General features: G+C 35.5%; 1 protein-coding gene across 18 annotated transcripts in view; it reads right to left on the bottom strand.

Annotated features, from left to right (window-relative positions):
• R3HDM1 (R3H domain containing 1) overlaps positions 1 to 17,771 on the bottom strand; it is a 119,456-nt gene that overhangs the window by 41,633 nt on the left and 60,052 nt on the right. For 16 of the 18 annotated variants that reach the window (XM_082397824.1, XM_082397832.1, XM_082397827.1 and 13 more), the window contains 2 exons: positions 16,435 to 16,737; positions 10,800 to 10,923 (listed from right to left, as the gene is read on the bottom strand). In XM_082397824.1, coding sequence (XP_082253950.1) covers positions 10,800 to 10,923; positions 16,435 to 16,737 — 427 coding nt within the window. The remainder of the gene's footprint in view (positions 1 to 10,799; positions 10,924 to 16,434; positions 16,738 to 17,771) is intronic. The other 2 variants (XM_082397831.1, XM_082397826.1) reach the window with 1 other exon arrangement.

Consider the following 17,771-nt stretch of genomic DNA (forward strand, 5'->3'; position numbering starts at 1 on the left):
AATAAATTCTAGCGTCAACCTTTTCTAAAGATATGAATACAAAACACATCCAGTAACTAAGCAACATATTAACAACAAAGTAAAAATCAAGTACAAATCCAGTTATAGTGAATACTTTAATAGTGAAGGGTTTTATAAAATGATGCTATTTCTATGGCAACAGTGTTTTATTGCCATGTTTCAAATAACTTCTCGCCAATCTAGCTTTCCCCAAAAATGTATATTACGGTCCTTATATGTAATAAAGTGATTGTTAATATGCTGTTTCTGAAACATTTCTCCCTGTGTAATTCCTATAGTCCTCAAATCTGGTGGTAAAGAAGCTTCTTTCTTGCTCCTTAGCCTAATAATTAACAACCAACCCTATTTTCAGTTTACCAAATAACAAGTATTTCAAATTCATACTCTAAAGTCCAAGTATCATCGAAACATACACTGACACATTTCCACACCTAGGAAAAGAAAGGGCAGGAATGGAAATGGGATGTGAAGACCCTTTTTTGTGTTGGAAACACCATCTCTGAACACCCGCACACCCACACATACATCTATTGCAGGGTCAGAATTGGGGCTCAGCTCTTTATAGACTGGGAAAGTAACTTCTTACAATGGACTTGTCAGAATTACAGTCCACTAAAATTAAAAAGAAAAATGTGACCACCTAGCAGAATTCACTGTAACATAATGTGACTTAAATACCTTGACTTAAATAGTCACATCCCCCTAAGAAACTCAAGTGTTTTTCATACTATTTTTGTATTTTATTCATTGCCAGTATCTGGAGGTTCACCTTGTTTGCCTCCTGCCTGCAACTCCCTCTTATGAAAAGAAATCTGACACAGAAAGCTTCAATAAATAGCTATAGATTTCATGACACAGTGGTCTAATGTAGCATCACCTGGACACTACATCATGGAATTTGCACCGATAAATTTCCAATGGTATTTTAGATTCTTTAATGCAACCTTAACTCCACTAATATCCATTCCTACTAATGTATATGTATATCTCCACACAAACATCACATTTTGAAAATGTGCAATATAATATAAAATCTAAAACATCTGATTCTAGCACCTCATTTGTTATAGACGGTTATGTAAAGATGCTGTGAGCTCAAGATGTGCCTGGAGGGTGATAAAAGGTGAGTGAAACACGGTCCCTATCTTTGAAATTAGGCATTCTTAGCCATGACACCATAACAGAATAGCAGAATAAATAGGGCATTATGAAATTAAGAGGGAGAAGTTAATCCTGGCTGATAGTCACAGAGGAAGTAACATATGAGCCTGGACTTAAAGAAAAGGTCTGGAAAAAGTAAAAAATGAGTAACACATTTGAGGAACAGGGAAGAAAAGTGGAAGATGAAGGTAGAATATTGGTGGAGAACCAGAGATTTTACAAGTAGAAGAGCAGTGAGAACTACTAAGAGGTTCCAGATTTTAAAGATTGTGAAAGTAGAAAAAATAACTAATATTAGTACTTCATTCAGAAGTAGCACAAATAAACTGGGAACATGTTTTTAAATAACAGTGGAGCTAATAAAAATAAGAATGTCAAACACTTTAAAGGAAAATATCTTCCTAAGAAGCTCTCTTATTAATCTTCTCATAATTTTGTTCATTGCCTTATTCCATATTTCTTAAAACTCGACAGGTAATATAAAATTGCTCTTGTTAACTGTTCTCTCATGGCTTGTGTACACGTTTAAAAAACCCCAAAAATAGAAAAGGTGTGCTTTTTAAGGGCAGGGTTAGAAGCTTTTAACACCCTACCCACCCCGTTAAAGGAAAAAAACCCCCAAAATACCCATATCGGATATCAAGCAAATAAGCCAAAAAAGTGGGCACTTAATATTTATACTTACTAAATAAACAGCGAGGAAGAACATATTCTTAACAGAATGGAATCAAAATACTACATGCTTCTACACAAAACCAGGCTGACTGAGAATGGATGGCCCGTTTCTCACTGTCCACGTTTAGTGAATGGCTTTTGATGGCAAAAGCAGTAGTTTTAAGATAACATGTTTATATAATAAGGTTAAACATATTTGCCTTTTCATTAAGATGAAACTTAATCCCATGAATACAAATCACCTCAGTCTAGAATCATGGATCACTCATTATGCCTCTCCTTAAAAAATGCATAGCAGCTGAATCACAGATTTCATGTAATTAACCTCAAAGTGTTTACTCGATAGGGAAGAACAGAACTGTTTTAGTTTCTATCTAATATGTAAAGCTTGAAATGAAGGCTTAATTTGAACATTGCTGGGGAAAAAGGGACATTAAAAACACCTTTGAAAAAGCTTTATTTGATTATAAAATAGGTTTTCATGGAAGAAAATTTGGAAAATACAAAAATGGGAAAAAGTCAGGGTGGAAAAAACCATTTTTGCATAACAGTCACTTGTAGATAATCACTATTTACATGTTGTGTATATGGTTAGCCTTATTTTCCCTGCATAGATAGCAACATACATACCCACTTACATTGTTTATAGAAATGGACCATATGACACATTCTGTTTCAAAACCTTTCTCCATGCAATGTTTCCATAGCTAATCAATAGGGATTTTACAAAGCTATGGGAAGGAAGCATTTAAGTAAATTTTCTTAGAACATATTTAGACCTCAAGTTAACAATCAAAGGATGAGAAAAAAACTCAGCTGATCTGAACTCTCTACTGCCTTTTAGGAAGAAGGCATGTGTCAAGAAGATTACAAGACAAAAAGACTAAGTATTTTAGGACAAATTATGTCAGCTTCTGGTTTCCATTCTGCAACCCAGCCCAAACACAAATTTAGCCCAAATCCCTAAGCATTTTCATTTAGAATACTACATAATTATCATTTCTTTGATAGCACGACAAGGCAATAATAGTAGCTAACATTTACATGACATTCACTAGGTTTTGGGTACTGTTCTAAGCACTTTCATATGCTAACTCTTTTAGTGCTCCCAATCTTATGAAGTCTTACTATCTCCATTTTTCAGATGAAAAAAACCAAAAGCACAGAGAGGTTCACATTTTGTCCAAGGTTACCAGCTGTTAAGTGTTGTAGCTGGGATTTGCACATAGTAGTCTGATTCTAAACCTTACTTTTCTCAAGGACAAATGCTGAAGTAGAAAGAGTACTACAGTAATACTGCTCAAATAAGCAGAACACTTAAACACCTGACCCTCCTTCCATTTTCTGAGAATTTTGGTTAATGAAGACTTTTACTGTAGTTTAACAGAAGCAAAGTTAAACACAGTCTAAGTCTTAACAGAAATTTAATTATAGGAAAACAAAGAATTATTGTAAATAGTCAATCAACCAGGAAAGTTTTTTTTTTCATTTGAAGATTATTTGTGAGTATTAAGTGTTGTTACCCAAAACAGAATCAGAGTGAAAGGTTGTTGAGCAGTTAGTCCAGACTGTAGCTATACAAACTTCCGGGCTGAAAACAAGACCAGGTGTCACAGAGTTTCCACTACTCCCAAGATGCATGGTTTGTAACCTCTTCATTTCAAGGTTACATCTCTTTGTCTCATTATAATAAGATTTCACATGTATATAAAACAACTGGGAAGGGGAAGAAGAGGCTCAAATGGTGACATATTTCAGGTTCCATGTTCCCTGGTCTGGGTCTCTCACTCAGCCTGAGCATTTCCATGTCAATCTCCAATGTTCCTCTTTGGGTTTTAGCTTTGCTATTTTGCCTCAAAGGCTGCCTTTACTCAAAACGTATACTCTCCTGCCATATTCCAGATGAGTATACAGAAGATTTCTCCAGCAGAATTTTCATAAATGTGGCTCTCCTCTCCATAAAGTTGAATTGCTTTGCCAAGAAGTGAGCTTTTACCAATGGGGCAATGCCAGCTTTAACCTGGACACTGTGTATATAAAGGGGCATGTCCTGTAACAGGGGTGAACCCTTCAAGTTCTTGTGAAGCAATGGCTCTTTTCTACATACTGAATAAGCTTTACATTCATTTTTACATTCCAGGCAGGAAAACCCACCAGGTTTGAGGTTTGAACCACAGTGAACAGGAAGCTGTCAGGGGCTGAGGAATCTTTCTAACTTAAAAAAAAAAAAAAAAAAAAAGCATCATTTAACATTTGATACATTGTATGGCTGGTATCCCAGGAAGGAAATTCTACTGGCATTAGGACAGGTACCTGAACTGTTTTTCAATAAGTCATGATGTTTGATCATTCATTCCAATACTTAAAACAAACAAGAGTCCAGTAACTAGTTACAAAGTACATAATTTTAGAGTATACTCTCTAAAGAACATGATATTAAACGCTGCAAAAAGATTATTGGAATTTTTTTGAATGACATAAGACCATGGGATCTATGTTGGTTATTAAAGTTACTATAATCACAAGCAAAACTAGAAATATTCACTTGGAAAGCACTAAAAAAGATAAGAAATGCACAAGATCATTCTACTAATCCAACTAAAGATAAGCCCCTTACTATTGTTTATGCAAGACAAAATCATTAATAGTTTATTAGCAACATAAAGGACCATGTAATTACAGACATGCCTCACTTTATGCACACTTGCTTAATAAAATTTACATCTTAAAGAACTGTTCAAGTTGCTTTAAACCTGTGTTTAAACATTCAGGCTGCAGAGCATCAACTGTTAACAGTGGCACTTATTAGAGAAGTGGCACTGTGCTTCAGGTTCATTATCTAAGTATTCAGACCAAAGGAAGGGAGGGACATAGCTCTGATAGTTTCAAAAGTATAGTTTGAAGACTGCCAAGTATGAGAAAAAAATCCAATGATCTGGAAAAGAGGGAGAAGGTTGAAGATTAGGAAGGCTAAAGTAGATTTCTAGAGAATGAAAAGTACCACTCTGTTTTGAAAAATGCTACAAAAAGAGTATTTCCAGTATTCTGACACCCAATACACCCCCAACTTGGCTACTATCTAAATTATATTCTTTCCTCAATAAAGTGTGTTTCAGTACATCATAATTAAAAAAAAAAAATCCTTCCTGTGATATATCTGGATTTATTAACCTGGGTGTAAGAGGAAAACAGAATATCTTTTACAGAAATTTGTGAGTATTGTGGGAGAGCATCTATTTTGTAAAGCAAGCAATGCCTATATTAAGTGATACCAAACAACAGAATAAACACCCAGATCTCAATGTAAGGTATTATTTAACACCGACATTCTCCTTTGTTAAAGGACTGCACTGTTGCAATATTATCTCGTTTCTTCCAGCACTTTCAGAGGAAACCACAATCAATTCTGCAAGCTGAGAGAACTAGGACAATATAAATTGATGGCTCAGGCTCTTCCCCGGAGGGCTCCAAAGAATATTCTATTTTTAACTCTCTTTCACTTCAACAGAGAAGAGAGCAAGAAGGAAACACAGTGCTCAGCAGAAAAGGACTGCACCGGCTTTAACAGGCTAGTTTTATTTTATACAGGTGATCTGAAACAGCATTTGTGTTAAAGGAAAGCATTCTTAATAATACGGATTAGACATAATCAGAAAGATAATAAAAGAAACTGAAGAAGTGCTTAGTCAGAACAGCCATTTAATAAATCTAAGGTTATTTCATTTAACAGTACTATTAAATTTTTTCAGGACTGAATTTGTACAGCAGAAGCACTGTCAGGGCAGATTTTTTCTTTTTTGGATGAGCCATTTTGCCAACTTTAAATTTAATTGTAACTAGGTATCTACAAGACAGTTTGTGAGAACTGTTTCCAAATCACCAAAATCTCAAGTTTGTAATCTGGTTTGTCTTATGTTTGCGGCACTATTCTAGTGAGCAGGCAAGTTCAACTAAGGATAGTCTGTTAGGTGAATTTGGAAGAACACACAGCTGCCAGCACATCTTTGCTATTCTTCTCCTCTATCACCCTCTGCTCTCCTACTTCTGTGCCTGAAATAAACATAAATACAAACATAAAAAACAAATCTAATAAAAACGGCCACACAGAGGTTATAGCTCACAGCTATTTAAATGACAGTCCTGTGGAAGAGGGCATACGACTCAAGGAAATCTATGGGTACTTACCAGATACATTTGGCTCCAGTGGCGGCAGGTTAATGGAGAAGGGAAAAGGGAAGTAGGTGGATTTGTAGGTAACATACAATGTTTAAGTCTGCGCTGGTCAGGCAATGCTAAGAAATGTTTACAGAATCAATGAAAAAACAAGGATAGTCAGGGCTACCACCCGGCAACATAAATACAAAATTCCTATTACTCAAGTCAGAAGTTGTCAGTAAAGAAACTGACTGTGTAGATAGAGTCCCTATTTGACATAAGTAAAATCTCTTATCAATATCACCCCTCTTCCACTTATCCAATAGGGCCCTTTCTTCCTTCCTTGCCTTTTACACCCTGGTTACTTTTAAATTTGTGCCCTGCAATGCTGCCAGTATTCTGTGCACCTTACAGACTGTTTAACCTGAAATGTTCCTCCTATGGTTGTGGTTCATCAGGACCCTACTGTAGTCTGCTGGTTAAAGGTATAAATGCATTGATAACCTTTGAATTTAACAGAGGTTGCAAAACTAAAATGATATTTAGTTCTATGGAGTCATTTTGCTTCCCACATGCATACAATATCACAGTTTGGAAAAAAATTAAATTATATCCCTTCAAATAGCTTCAAATGCGTTTACATGTCTTAGGTCCATTTAATGGCATGCATAATAATATTCCTAAAAAGTTATTTAGCAACAGGGAAAGAGATGTATTTGACTTTTGCTAATGAGTCTGGCATGCTTAAGACATTAAACTTTTAAGAAAAGCTCCAATCAAAATTAATCTGCCATTCAAATCTGCTTTGGAAAAGAAATTAAAGCAATAGCTTTCATGAATTTTTAAAAGGTAAATTATATTAAGCCAAGGTCGTCATTTAAATTCAAATCCCTATTTCTGAGTCTGATGCATGATTAAAAGGCATTACAATTAATGGAAAATATAAGCAAATGTTAATACTTTAATACAGCATTAAAAAGAAAAAAAAAAAAAAAAAAAGGGCAGTGGAAACCTGAGTAAAAAGAAGCCAGGAAGCAGCTGAAAAAGAGACCGGTTCACTGTGAGAAATGTAAACCTCTCAGACAGTGCTACGGCCCCGAATCCAACAGCTCAGGAACAAGGCCAATTATTGCAAAATATTCAACATATATGGTGAAGCTGCAAACTTTTCAAAAGAGTCATAAGAATGAAAGCAGCTGCATAGAAAACAGCCAGGCCTCATAAACCTAAAATCTTTGCTACAATTACTACCTGCAGGAAGAGTTTCTTTATAGTATACCAAGCTTCTTATATGTAGTATACTTCATAGTATTCAAGCTGTAAATTTTATGATAAAGGGTTAAGATAACAAATCCATATTACTGCAGCTGGCAAGTAACCAGATCTTTTGAAATCTTTGCTTGTATGGCTCCAGTTTTGACAGTAGGTCATTAAGCTACTGCAAACCAATTCTCCAATGTTCCACCTTTCTAAACTAGAAATGACTCACATAAGACAGACACACAGAATCATGGAATTTTAGAGTACACAGAGGCTTCAACAGATGATACAGTAAAACTCCCTTACTTTGCAAGTGAGTAAATGGAAACCCGGAGGCTTTAAGTGATACACCTAATACCACTTAAATACAAATAAGGGTTGTCAGGATTTGACTCCTATTTTGTTTTCTTTCATGTTATATAATACATTGTCCAAAAGGCCTTAAGTAGCCAGAATTTCTTCTGCTTCTGTTGACAGGGGCTGACTCAACCTTGTTTTAATGACCTAGTAGTTTCACATTCATAACAAAGGATTTGTACATTCATTCCCCAGCAGTAATGTTAGTACTGATTTCAATTCAGTCCCCATAATAGGTGGGTTTATTGTCAAGGAGATCAATAACTACTGCAGTTCTCTGGTACACACTTGCATGGAAGACCGAAGGCATTTTATCCTTGAGGTATTTCCCCAACCTCCTTCCTGCCCCCAAAAGGGAAAATAACAGAAAATCTTGTATTTCTACTGCCCATACCCAACCTGATCTAAGAATATTTGATTCAATTGGGTTTGTTAATTTAGGGCGAAATTTCTTTAGATTCATATGCAAACATTTAAAAATTATTTTTTTGTATGTAACTCAGTGAAAAAAAATTGTTCCAAGTCTATCAATGCTTTCATCATTTGGCTGAATTATTAGTTTCACCCTTTTATGTAACAAAACAATATGCTTCTTGACTAAATGTTATTTGACAAGAAAAAGAAAAGTAAGGGATGTAACAAATTATTTCTAATTTTAATCAGATGGGGATGGTAGAATGTAGAGAAATATTACAAGGAAAAAAAATAAAAAATGAAATCCAAAAAGTATGATGTTTGCATATAAAAATGTAAATTACTGCGAAAGAAATTGCTATAAATCTGTACAGAAAATCAGAACAAAAAGTTCCTGTGTCCACTTCCCAGTGCATTTTACTTTTCTGTTAGGAGACACACAAACATAAATGCACATTTTTTTGATGAAGTTTGACATAAAAAATAACCATTGGCTAACAATAAAAAAGTCTTTAGATTATATAATCATCCAACTCCTACTAATTCTACAAAAAGGTTCAGTATAATTACCAACACAGTACGTGGCACTGGCACAACTGAACTTTTCTTTAAAGGGAAATTTTCTCTTCTACTTATTAGCATAACAGCATTTCTTTCGCTTTCATATAAGGGTGCTTTGAGGATTTATTTCTCTTCTCTTCTTCAAACTGAATGACATGAAACCAACTCTAGTTATAAAGTGTTATATTATCACTGACTCTTAAGAGTCAAACACAACATCAAAAGTCATTCAGACACACGCACTTTTCTGTGCCTGTACTGTCTAGATGCAATCTGACTTATTGTTGCCTTCCTTCTCACCATAACCAGCATTAGGAAAAACCCCACAACTGAAACATCACTGACGATAAACACATGCCATCTGTCGTGTAGATATTTTGGCCCTGAATTAGGAGGCGTGGCATTTACAGTTGTCCATTTTTGGCAGAGAGGAATATATTTGGCAGAGGCATTTGCATGAGCACACTGGTCCTACCTGTGATTAAAAGTTTTAATTTTGTAGGCAGTTTGACAATGGAGAGGAATAAAAATTTTGCCATGAAAAAGAACAGAACTAAGAAGCTCACACAAATACAGAACAAAGTTTCTTTGCCTGCCTCATTAATAGGGCGTACTAATGAACTAATAAGTTAATTAGTCACACGCAAGGTATTTGAATGGGGAAAGTTAAGACAAATTTTTTTTTTATTATCATAACATTAGCTGTAATCTGTATTGTAATTTTGGAAGAAAAAAATCATGACAATTATGATATGAAAAGTCAGTCACGGAGGCCCAGGAAAACTTAGGAAATAATTTCTATTAGAATAAAACAACTATGTATTTAAAGTTAGTGAGCAGTGTCATCACCAATGTGTCCAGGTATAAAGGACAGCTTCTGATGCCTTTCAAAATTAGAGAATATACTAGTTTAGGTTATTTGAAGTGGAATGTATTATTAAAATTCAGGAACAGAGGACAAGTTCTAAGTTGGCCAAAATGACCATTGTATATACTCAACATCCTTTGGAAGAACATTCGTCACACATACAATACAAGGCCAGTAACATGAAAAAGGGAAAAACCTACACATGAAGTACAAGACAACTCCTGAGAGCAAGACTGAGGACGTGGAGGTTCCCCTGCTGGGGAGATAAGTAAGAGTAACATCTGGTAAAGGAAGCTGATGAGTCACAACGATGAGTGCAGACTGCACAAGTGAGGAGAGGCAAGAACACTTCTCATCAGACCGCCCAGTGCAGATGTCTTTCTCCTGAAACTGTGGAACCCCTCAAGAGTTCCACACATTATCAAGAGCAAGAAACTGCGTAAGTAGAGGTGGAGGGTTATGTGGCCTCAGCTAATCATGCTGACATAGTCTGAGCACATTCAAACGGCGACAAGCAGCTAAAAAGGCTTCAAAGAAACCAATAAAAATTCTCCTTGAACACCTAGAGTTATAAAAGGCTGAAAAGAATACCTTATTAAACATCTGGGGCAGAAGTACACATGTAGGTGGGAAGCATAGAGAGAAATGAGTTCAGTCAAATTAGTAAGGTAGCTTTTATACTGAGATCACAGTTGTTTCCATTGAATGCTTAAAGAAAATTTGAAAGGGGCAAAAGAAAAACTATCTTTTCAGTTTTAATATGTTTGATATGCTTAGGATTAGACTGTATTTGGTTTAAAAATACCTTTCACTATACAACCACAAAACCAAAACACTAAAAAGATGTGTAAGAACTTCATTCCTTTTAAGGCACTCCTGCGGAGACTAAGACATCAAAATATCTTCACTAGGCTAGAGTTCTCAACCCAAGTTAGGTCATTTTGGTCCTTGTTTTTGGTTAGCTGTTCAGCAGACATCTTAACTTGCCTTGTCTGCCTTTTGCTGTTTACCACAGGTGCATTATCAGGCTGTAGAGGAGGCTTCGGCTACAATGGCAGGGAGTACCTGGAAGCTGCTCACCTGGTACAATCTTCTCCTTAAGGCTCCCAACTCTATAGTACAGAAACCTGACACTGTGGCATTCCCTGGAGGGGGCTAAGATCCGCCCACTCTTTTCATCTCACTGGTTTGCATATTCATAGGTATGCACCTATCTGAAACCTTTGACAGACTGAGTGTGGCAGTATCTTAAGAGTAAGACTGAAATAAAGCAGGATGAAAAAGCAGCAATACCAAAAGCTGAGAATTCCTAACCTCACATACTCACCTGCCTGCTGTGCAGGCTGTGGCAGTGGTTGGTTCAGATGTGAACTGTAATGGACAGAAGGGATGGGGCGATACTGAGGTTGACTGGAGTGGTAGTGGCCTGGAGCACAGTAACAGGCTGGCATCTAGGATAAGCATTAAGGAAAAAAGAAAAAATCAATTTTACTTGCAGCAGAATTATTTTTTTTCCTGCCAGGAACATTGGAGTGTAATGAGTAATAATTCTCCCAAATAGTAATCATCTGAAAACTGATTTTCTTAGCTTTAAATTTACCTGAAAAAAAATTTTTTTAATTTCAAACATACAGTATACATAACAAAACACACCTACCAATTTGCCCACTGATCAGATTTAGTATATTTAAATTTTTGGGCCACATTTGTTTCAGATTTTTCTCTCTTTTACCAAGTACTACTGAAATAGCTTAAGGCTCACTCCAACATTCCTTTGCTCTATATTCCATAGAAAAACCATTATCCTGAAGTTGGTATATATCATTCCCATAAATGTTTTTAAGCTTCTAGTGTGTGTGTAATCTGTTATCCATACATACAATTGTTGAGAATTTTAAAAATGTACATTTATGGTACTCTATATAACTTCATGCAACTTATTTTGCAATTAACATTGTTTTTGAGACTCATTTGTTGAAGCACAAATCGCTAGCTCATTCAATTTAACTGCTGAACAGCAATCACCACATAAATAAGCCAGTTTATCCATTCCTACACTAATGCACACTTGCACTGGTTCCATTCTTTAATTCTCCTCATATTTCTAATGCAAATTAAAATGCCAATACAAATTTTATTTGTCAATTATACTTAATAAAGCTGGAAAAAATGCCAATAAGACTATCTTGATTTAGTTTTCCCTCCAGAGCTATCTGTATCAGCTGTGAATTTCTCTAAAAGTAATCTGATCTGGTTTGGGGTGAAGAATAAACAATTAATCCAGTGATATGGAAGTATGTGTTAAGTTAACTTTATTAGGTTCACGGGTTCTCTTAGGTTCTGCTTATCTGACTGGGTTACTTCTAAAAGCCCAGAGATCTGTGGAAATCTTAAAGAGTGCCCATTTCATCTGGAAACCAGCCAAGCACAGAATTCCTGGATCAGTTATAAGCCAAGAGTCGCCTAAATTTTCTGTAATACTCTTCTGTTTTTGAAACATTAGACACAATATACATGTGATCCCTTAATTTTTCCTGGAGGTATCAACAAGCGATATATCCTGATTTCGGATCTAATCCATTATTATACTTTTCAGTATGTGTGATGTGTATAAATAATACATTCTTCCTTTCCTCCTAATTAAAAAAAACAAAAAAGATACTACTAAGGCAAAAATTATAACACCAAATTTTTCTTTATAATGTATATACATGCAATATATATGACAACAATAGCACAAACAATGGAGAGAGGGTAAATGGAATTATACTTTTAACATGACTAGTATATTTTTCTTGGAGTTTTGTATGAACTCAAAGTAGATTTTGATAAGCTAAAGATACCTATCATAGTCCCTAAGGAAACCACATAAGCACAAGATTCAAAGGGCTGTAGACAAAAAGGCAATAGAAGAAATAAAACAGAACCCTGAAATAATTCAAATAATATAAAGGAAGGAAAGCAAGAAGACAGGAATAAAATATAGATACGACAAATGGAAAACAAATAGCAACGTGGCATACCTACATCTAACCATGTCAGTTGATATATAAAAGATAAAAGGACTAAACACTTCAATCAGACTGCATAAATCAGCAAATACCAACTATATACTGTATGTGAACAACATACTTTAAAGGCTGCAAATAAGAGGATGGAAAAAGACATATCATTTAAGTGCTAATCAAAAGAAGGCTGAAGCCACTAATATTAAAGTCAGATAAAATAGGTTTCAAGGACTTCAAGATAGAAGTTGGAGGACTCATACTTTCTGATTTTAGACCTTACTAGAAAGGTACAGTAATAAAACAGTGTAGTACTGGCTAAAGATAGAAATAGTGTAAAAATGAGTTGAGAAATAAACTCTTACATTTATGGTCAACTGATATTCGACAAGGGTACCAAGATTATTCAGTGGGAAAAGAAAAGTATCTTCAACAAAGGATGCTGAAATAAGTAGATATACACATGCAAAAGAATGAAGTTGGACCCTTACCTCATACTATATATAAAAATTAACTCAAAAGAGATAAATGCCCTAAATATAGGAGCTAAAACCATAAAACTCTTAGCAGAAAACAGGGATACATTTTTATGACCTTGGGTTTGGAAATGGATTCTTACATATGACACCAAAAGCATGAGCAACAAAATGAAAAGATGGATAAAGTGAACGTCACCAAATAAAAACTTTTGTACATTAAAGACATTATCAAAAAAGTGAAAAGATAACCTACAGAATGGGTGAACATATTTGTAAAACACACATCTGATAAGGGTCTAGAATCCAGAATATACAAGGAATTCTTACAGCTCAACAACTAAATGACAATCTGATTTAAAGACAGGCAAAGGACTTAACACATTTCTCCCAAGAAGATCGACAATGGCCAACAAGCACATGAAAAGATGATCAACATCACTAATAATTATGGACATGCAAGTCAAAACCATGAGATAGCCACTTCATGCCCACAGGATGGCAATAATAATAATAATAATAATAATGGTAAATAACAAATGTTGGCAAGGATGTGGAGAAACTGGAACCTTTATACACTGCAGGTAGGAATATAAAATGGTTCAGACACCATAGAAAACAACCTGGCAGTTCCTCAAAAAGTTAAACATAGAATTATCATATCATCCAGTAATTTTTTCCTAGGTATATACCCAAAGAAATGAAAACAGATACTCAAACAAATCCATGCACCTACATGCTCATAGAGCACTATTTACAATAGGCAAAAGGTGGAAACATCCCAAATCCAATAATGGTTGAAGATGGACAAATTGTGGTATATATATAAAATGGCATATTATTCAGCCATAAAAAGGAATGAAGTACTCATACATGCTACAACATGGATTAACCCTGAAACGTTATGTTAAGTTAAAGAAGCCAGACACAGAATATAACATATTGCATGACTCTATTAATATCAAGTATCCAGAATGGTAAATCCATAGAGAATAAAGACTGATGGTTGCCAGGGGCTGGGGGGTGAGGGGAATGGTTATGAACTTTTCTTTTGGGGTGATAAAAATATTTTGGAACTAGACATAGGTGATGGTTGCAAAGCATTGTGAATGTACTAAATGCCACTGAATTGTTCACTTTAAACTGGTTAATTTTACGTTATGTGAACTTGATCTAAAAAAACAAAAAAACAAAACCACAAAACACTGAAATGATAGAGTACAAATTCTCTTCAAGTACAGACAAATCATTCCACGAGAGACTACATGCTGGGACATGAAATAAGACTCAACAGGTTCCAAAACACTGAAATCTTAGAGTAGATTACCTGACCACATGCGACTAAAATAGAAATCAATAACTGTAAGCCCCAAACGTTTGGAAATTAACATGCTTCTAATGTAAATCATGGGTCAAAAAAGTCATACAGGGACTTCCTTGGTGGCGCAGTGGTTAAGAATCCACCTGCCAGTGCTGGGGACACGGGTTTGAGCCCTGGTCCAAGAAGATCCCACATGCCGCAGAGCAACTAAGCCCGTGCGCCACAACTACTGAGCCTGCACTCTACAGCCCACGAGCCACAACAACTGAAGCCCGTGCACCTAGAGCCCATGCTCCGCAACAAGAGAAGCCACCGCAATGAGAAGCCCGCACACCACAACAAAGAGCAGCCCCCGCTCGCCGCAACTAAAGAAAGCCCGTGTGCAGCAACGAAGACCCAATGCAGCCAAAAATAAATAAATACATAAATAAATTTATAAAAATACAAAACAGAAAAATACCTTATATTAGTAATAGTTCAAATAGAAAATGAATAAACAAAACTAATGAAACCCTAAGTTGTTTTTCTTTTAACATCATCAAGAGAATTGATAAACCTCTAGTTAAACTAATAAAGGAAAAAGAAAAAAGAAGACTGAAATTACTAATATCTTTAGATCCTGAAGATACTAAAAGTATAATAAGGGGATATTACATATGAGCAACTTTATGCCAAAAAGTTTGACAACATAAATGGAATTGATACAAACTACCAAATCTGATCCAAAATGAAAAGGAAATTGTAACAGCCCTATATCTATTTAATACTAAAAAATAAGAAGTCATAATTTAAAAACCTTCCCTGCAAAAGAAATCCAGGTCCGGATGGATTCATTAGTGCAATTCTAGCAAATATTCAAGAAGAGATAACACCAATCCTCCATAAACTCCTTTAGAAAATAAAGGAGGAAACACTATCCAACTCATTTTGAGGTCAGTACCACCCTGGGTACTACAACCTGAAAAAGACATTACAAACAAACTACAGACCGATATCCTTCATGAACATGCATGCAAAAATCCGTAAGAAAATACTGGCAAATTGAATGCAGTGATATATAAAAAAGAAAACTATATCATGATATATATATCACTATATATCGTGAGGTATATTCCAGAAACAAAAGGTTAGTTTAACATTCAAAAGTCAAAGTAATTTACTGTATTACTAGACTAAAGGGGAAAAAACCCCACATGATCACCTCAATAGATGCCAAAATTTTTTTTTTACAAGATTAATGTCCATTCACGGTAAAGACTCTTAGCAAACTAGGAATATTAGATAATTATACAAAAACCCCACATATAGTATCACAGTTAATGATGAAAGACTGAACGCCTACCCTTATGGCTGGAAACAAGGAAAGCATATGTACTTTCAAAACTTATATTTAAGTTAATACATGGATTCTAGAGATTTTTACTTCCCTCTGTTGTGTTGAAAGTATTCAACATTAGGGCTCCTAGCTAATGTAATAAGGCAAGAAAAAGAAACAAAAGGTATATAGATTGGAAAGGATAATATATGTAGAATAATCAAATTTAGAAAGTCCACAGGGTAAAAGATCAGTATATAAAAAACAATTATATTTCTACATACTAGCGATGAACAAATAGAAAATAAAATTTAAAAATAATCTCCTTTAGAATATCACCTTAAAACATTCAATATTTAGGGATATATTAAAAAAACACGTGTAACACTTGTGTGATGAAAACTACAAAATACTGTTGACAAAAAATTAAGGAAGATCTAAATAAATGGAGAGAGATAACATGTTCGTGCAATGGACGATTCAACGGTGTTAAGATGTTAATTCTCCCCAGAGTGATCTACCTCTTCTTAAAATGTATCATTTTATTTTTACAGTGCATTTACTTTACTGTGTTTCTCTTAAGCTAATCAGAACAAAAGAAACCTCTCAGAGTCAGAAGGAAACTCAAAGATCACATAGTGTAACCCTCCAACTGAAGTGTCTACAGGTCATGTGGTTGTCTAGCATGCACTTGAAAATCTCCAAAAGGGAAGGTGACTACAAGCTTTGCTTACACGTTCTCACAAATTCTATCCATGTGAAATTAAAAATGAGCTCTCTAAAGTTAAAACTGATCTTAAATGAGAGGCTTCCACAGGAGAGAAAAGATGAAAAAAGCAACGTACCTGTGGAGAGGGCTGTTGAATATATCCTTGCTGCTGGAGCACAGGCTGGCTGACAGGATGACCAGAGGCAGAATAGGCAGCAGTAGCGACTGGCTGTCCAGGTGGTAGGGGAGGAGGAGGAGGAGGAGGAGGAGGAGGAGGAGGCGGTGGTGGTGGAGGGGCTGCTGTCATGATATAACCAGACTGCTGTGGGGACTGAAGAACAACAGTGGACTGGAACATGGTGGCGTGAGGGTCAGAGCCATCTGCAGATGGCTGGCGGGCAAGACTCATGTGGCTAAACTGAGACCCAAGGTTGTCCTGCTGAAAAAGGGAGAAGTCAGAAATCAGTAAGCTTTCCATACATAGACCAAACTTATCAAAGAAAAATACTTCATATATTTTAAGAAGAGTTGCAGTAGTATATCTTACGGAAATCATGTATCTACCACAGACATGACTTAATAGAAGAACAGCTTCAAGAAAATTAGAACTCTAAGGCAGCAAGGTAGGACTATTACAATGCTATCATTGCAAATTACTCGCAAAATATATCTAACGGAAATGTATAGCATGCAGAAAAGAGTAGGGTATAACATTACACAATCAAAAAATGAAAAGACACTAAATGAGGACTAAAGGCACACTTTTATATTATACAATTAACATTTTCTGAAAGGACTTCGAAGACCAGGAGTCTAGCAACGCATGGTACTAATTACTCTTTACTTTAAATCGTTGCCCTTCTTCCCAGAAGGCAAGATTCAGGTTCTATGCATTTCTGTATCTCCTCCCATACCTAACAATCAAATATACTAGCAGAAATGAAATAAAATATATAAAATCTACCCTCCCTGATGTACACTCTAATCTCTCAACAATAATTTGGTCATAAACTCTTCCATAGTGTTTATCCTTAAGTCAGATGTTAGACAAATATAATCCAAATGACAGTGTCCTACTGCTTTTGCTACTTAAGAGAGCCGGCAATGGTGCCCAGCCAAGAAAGGGTTACGATTTATATGCCATCTGACAAATGTTTCTCTGACTCAGCAGCATAAGGATCAGTTCTGACTAGTCTACATAATATCACTGATATGACGATAATGGGGTTAAAAAGGCATTCCCTTGCTCCCAAGGAGCCACAGATCGGCGACAATATGTACCATATTCTGTTAACAGGAAAAATTTGAAAAAAAGTTACTTAAAATATTGTGGTAATTGAGTTGTCAGATCAAAGTTGTTGACATGTCTGCAATTTCTATAATCTGCTGGTTTTTGCAAAGTAAATTAAGGCTATGGAGATGATAAAGGGACTGAAAAAAAAGGGAACCTGACTTAGTGACTGAAAATCTATG

Source organism: Balaenoptera borealis (assembly GCF_965194805.1).
Source record: "Balaenoptera borealis genome assembly, chromosome: 6".
Classification (NCBI taxonomy): Eukaryota; Metazoa; Chordata; class Mammalia; order Artiodactyla; family Balaenopteridae; genus Balaenoptera; species Balaenoptera borealis.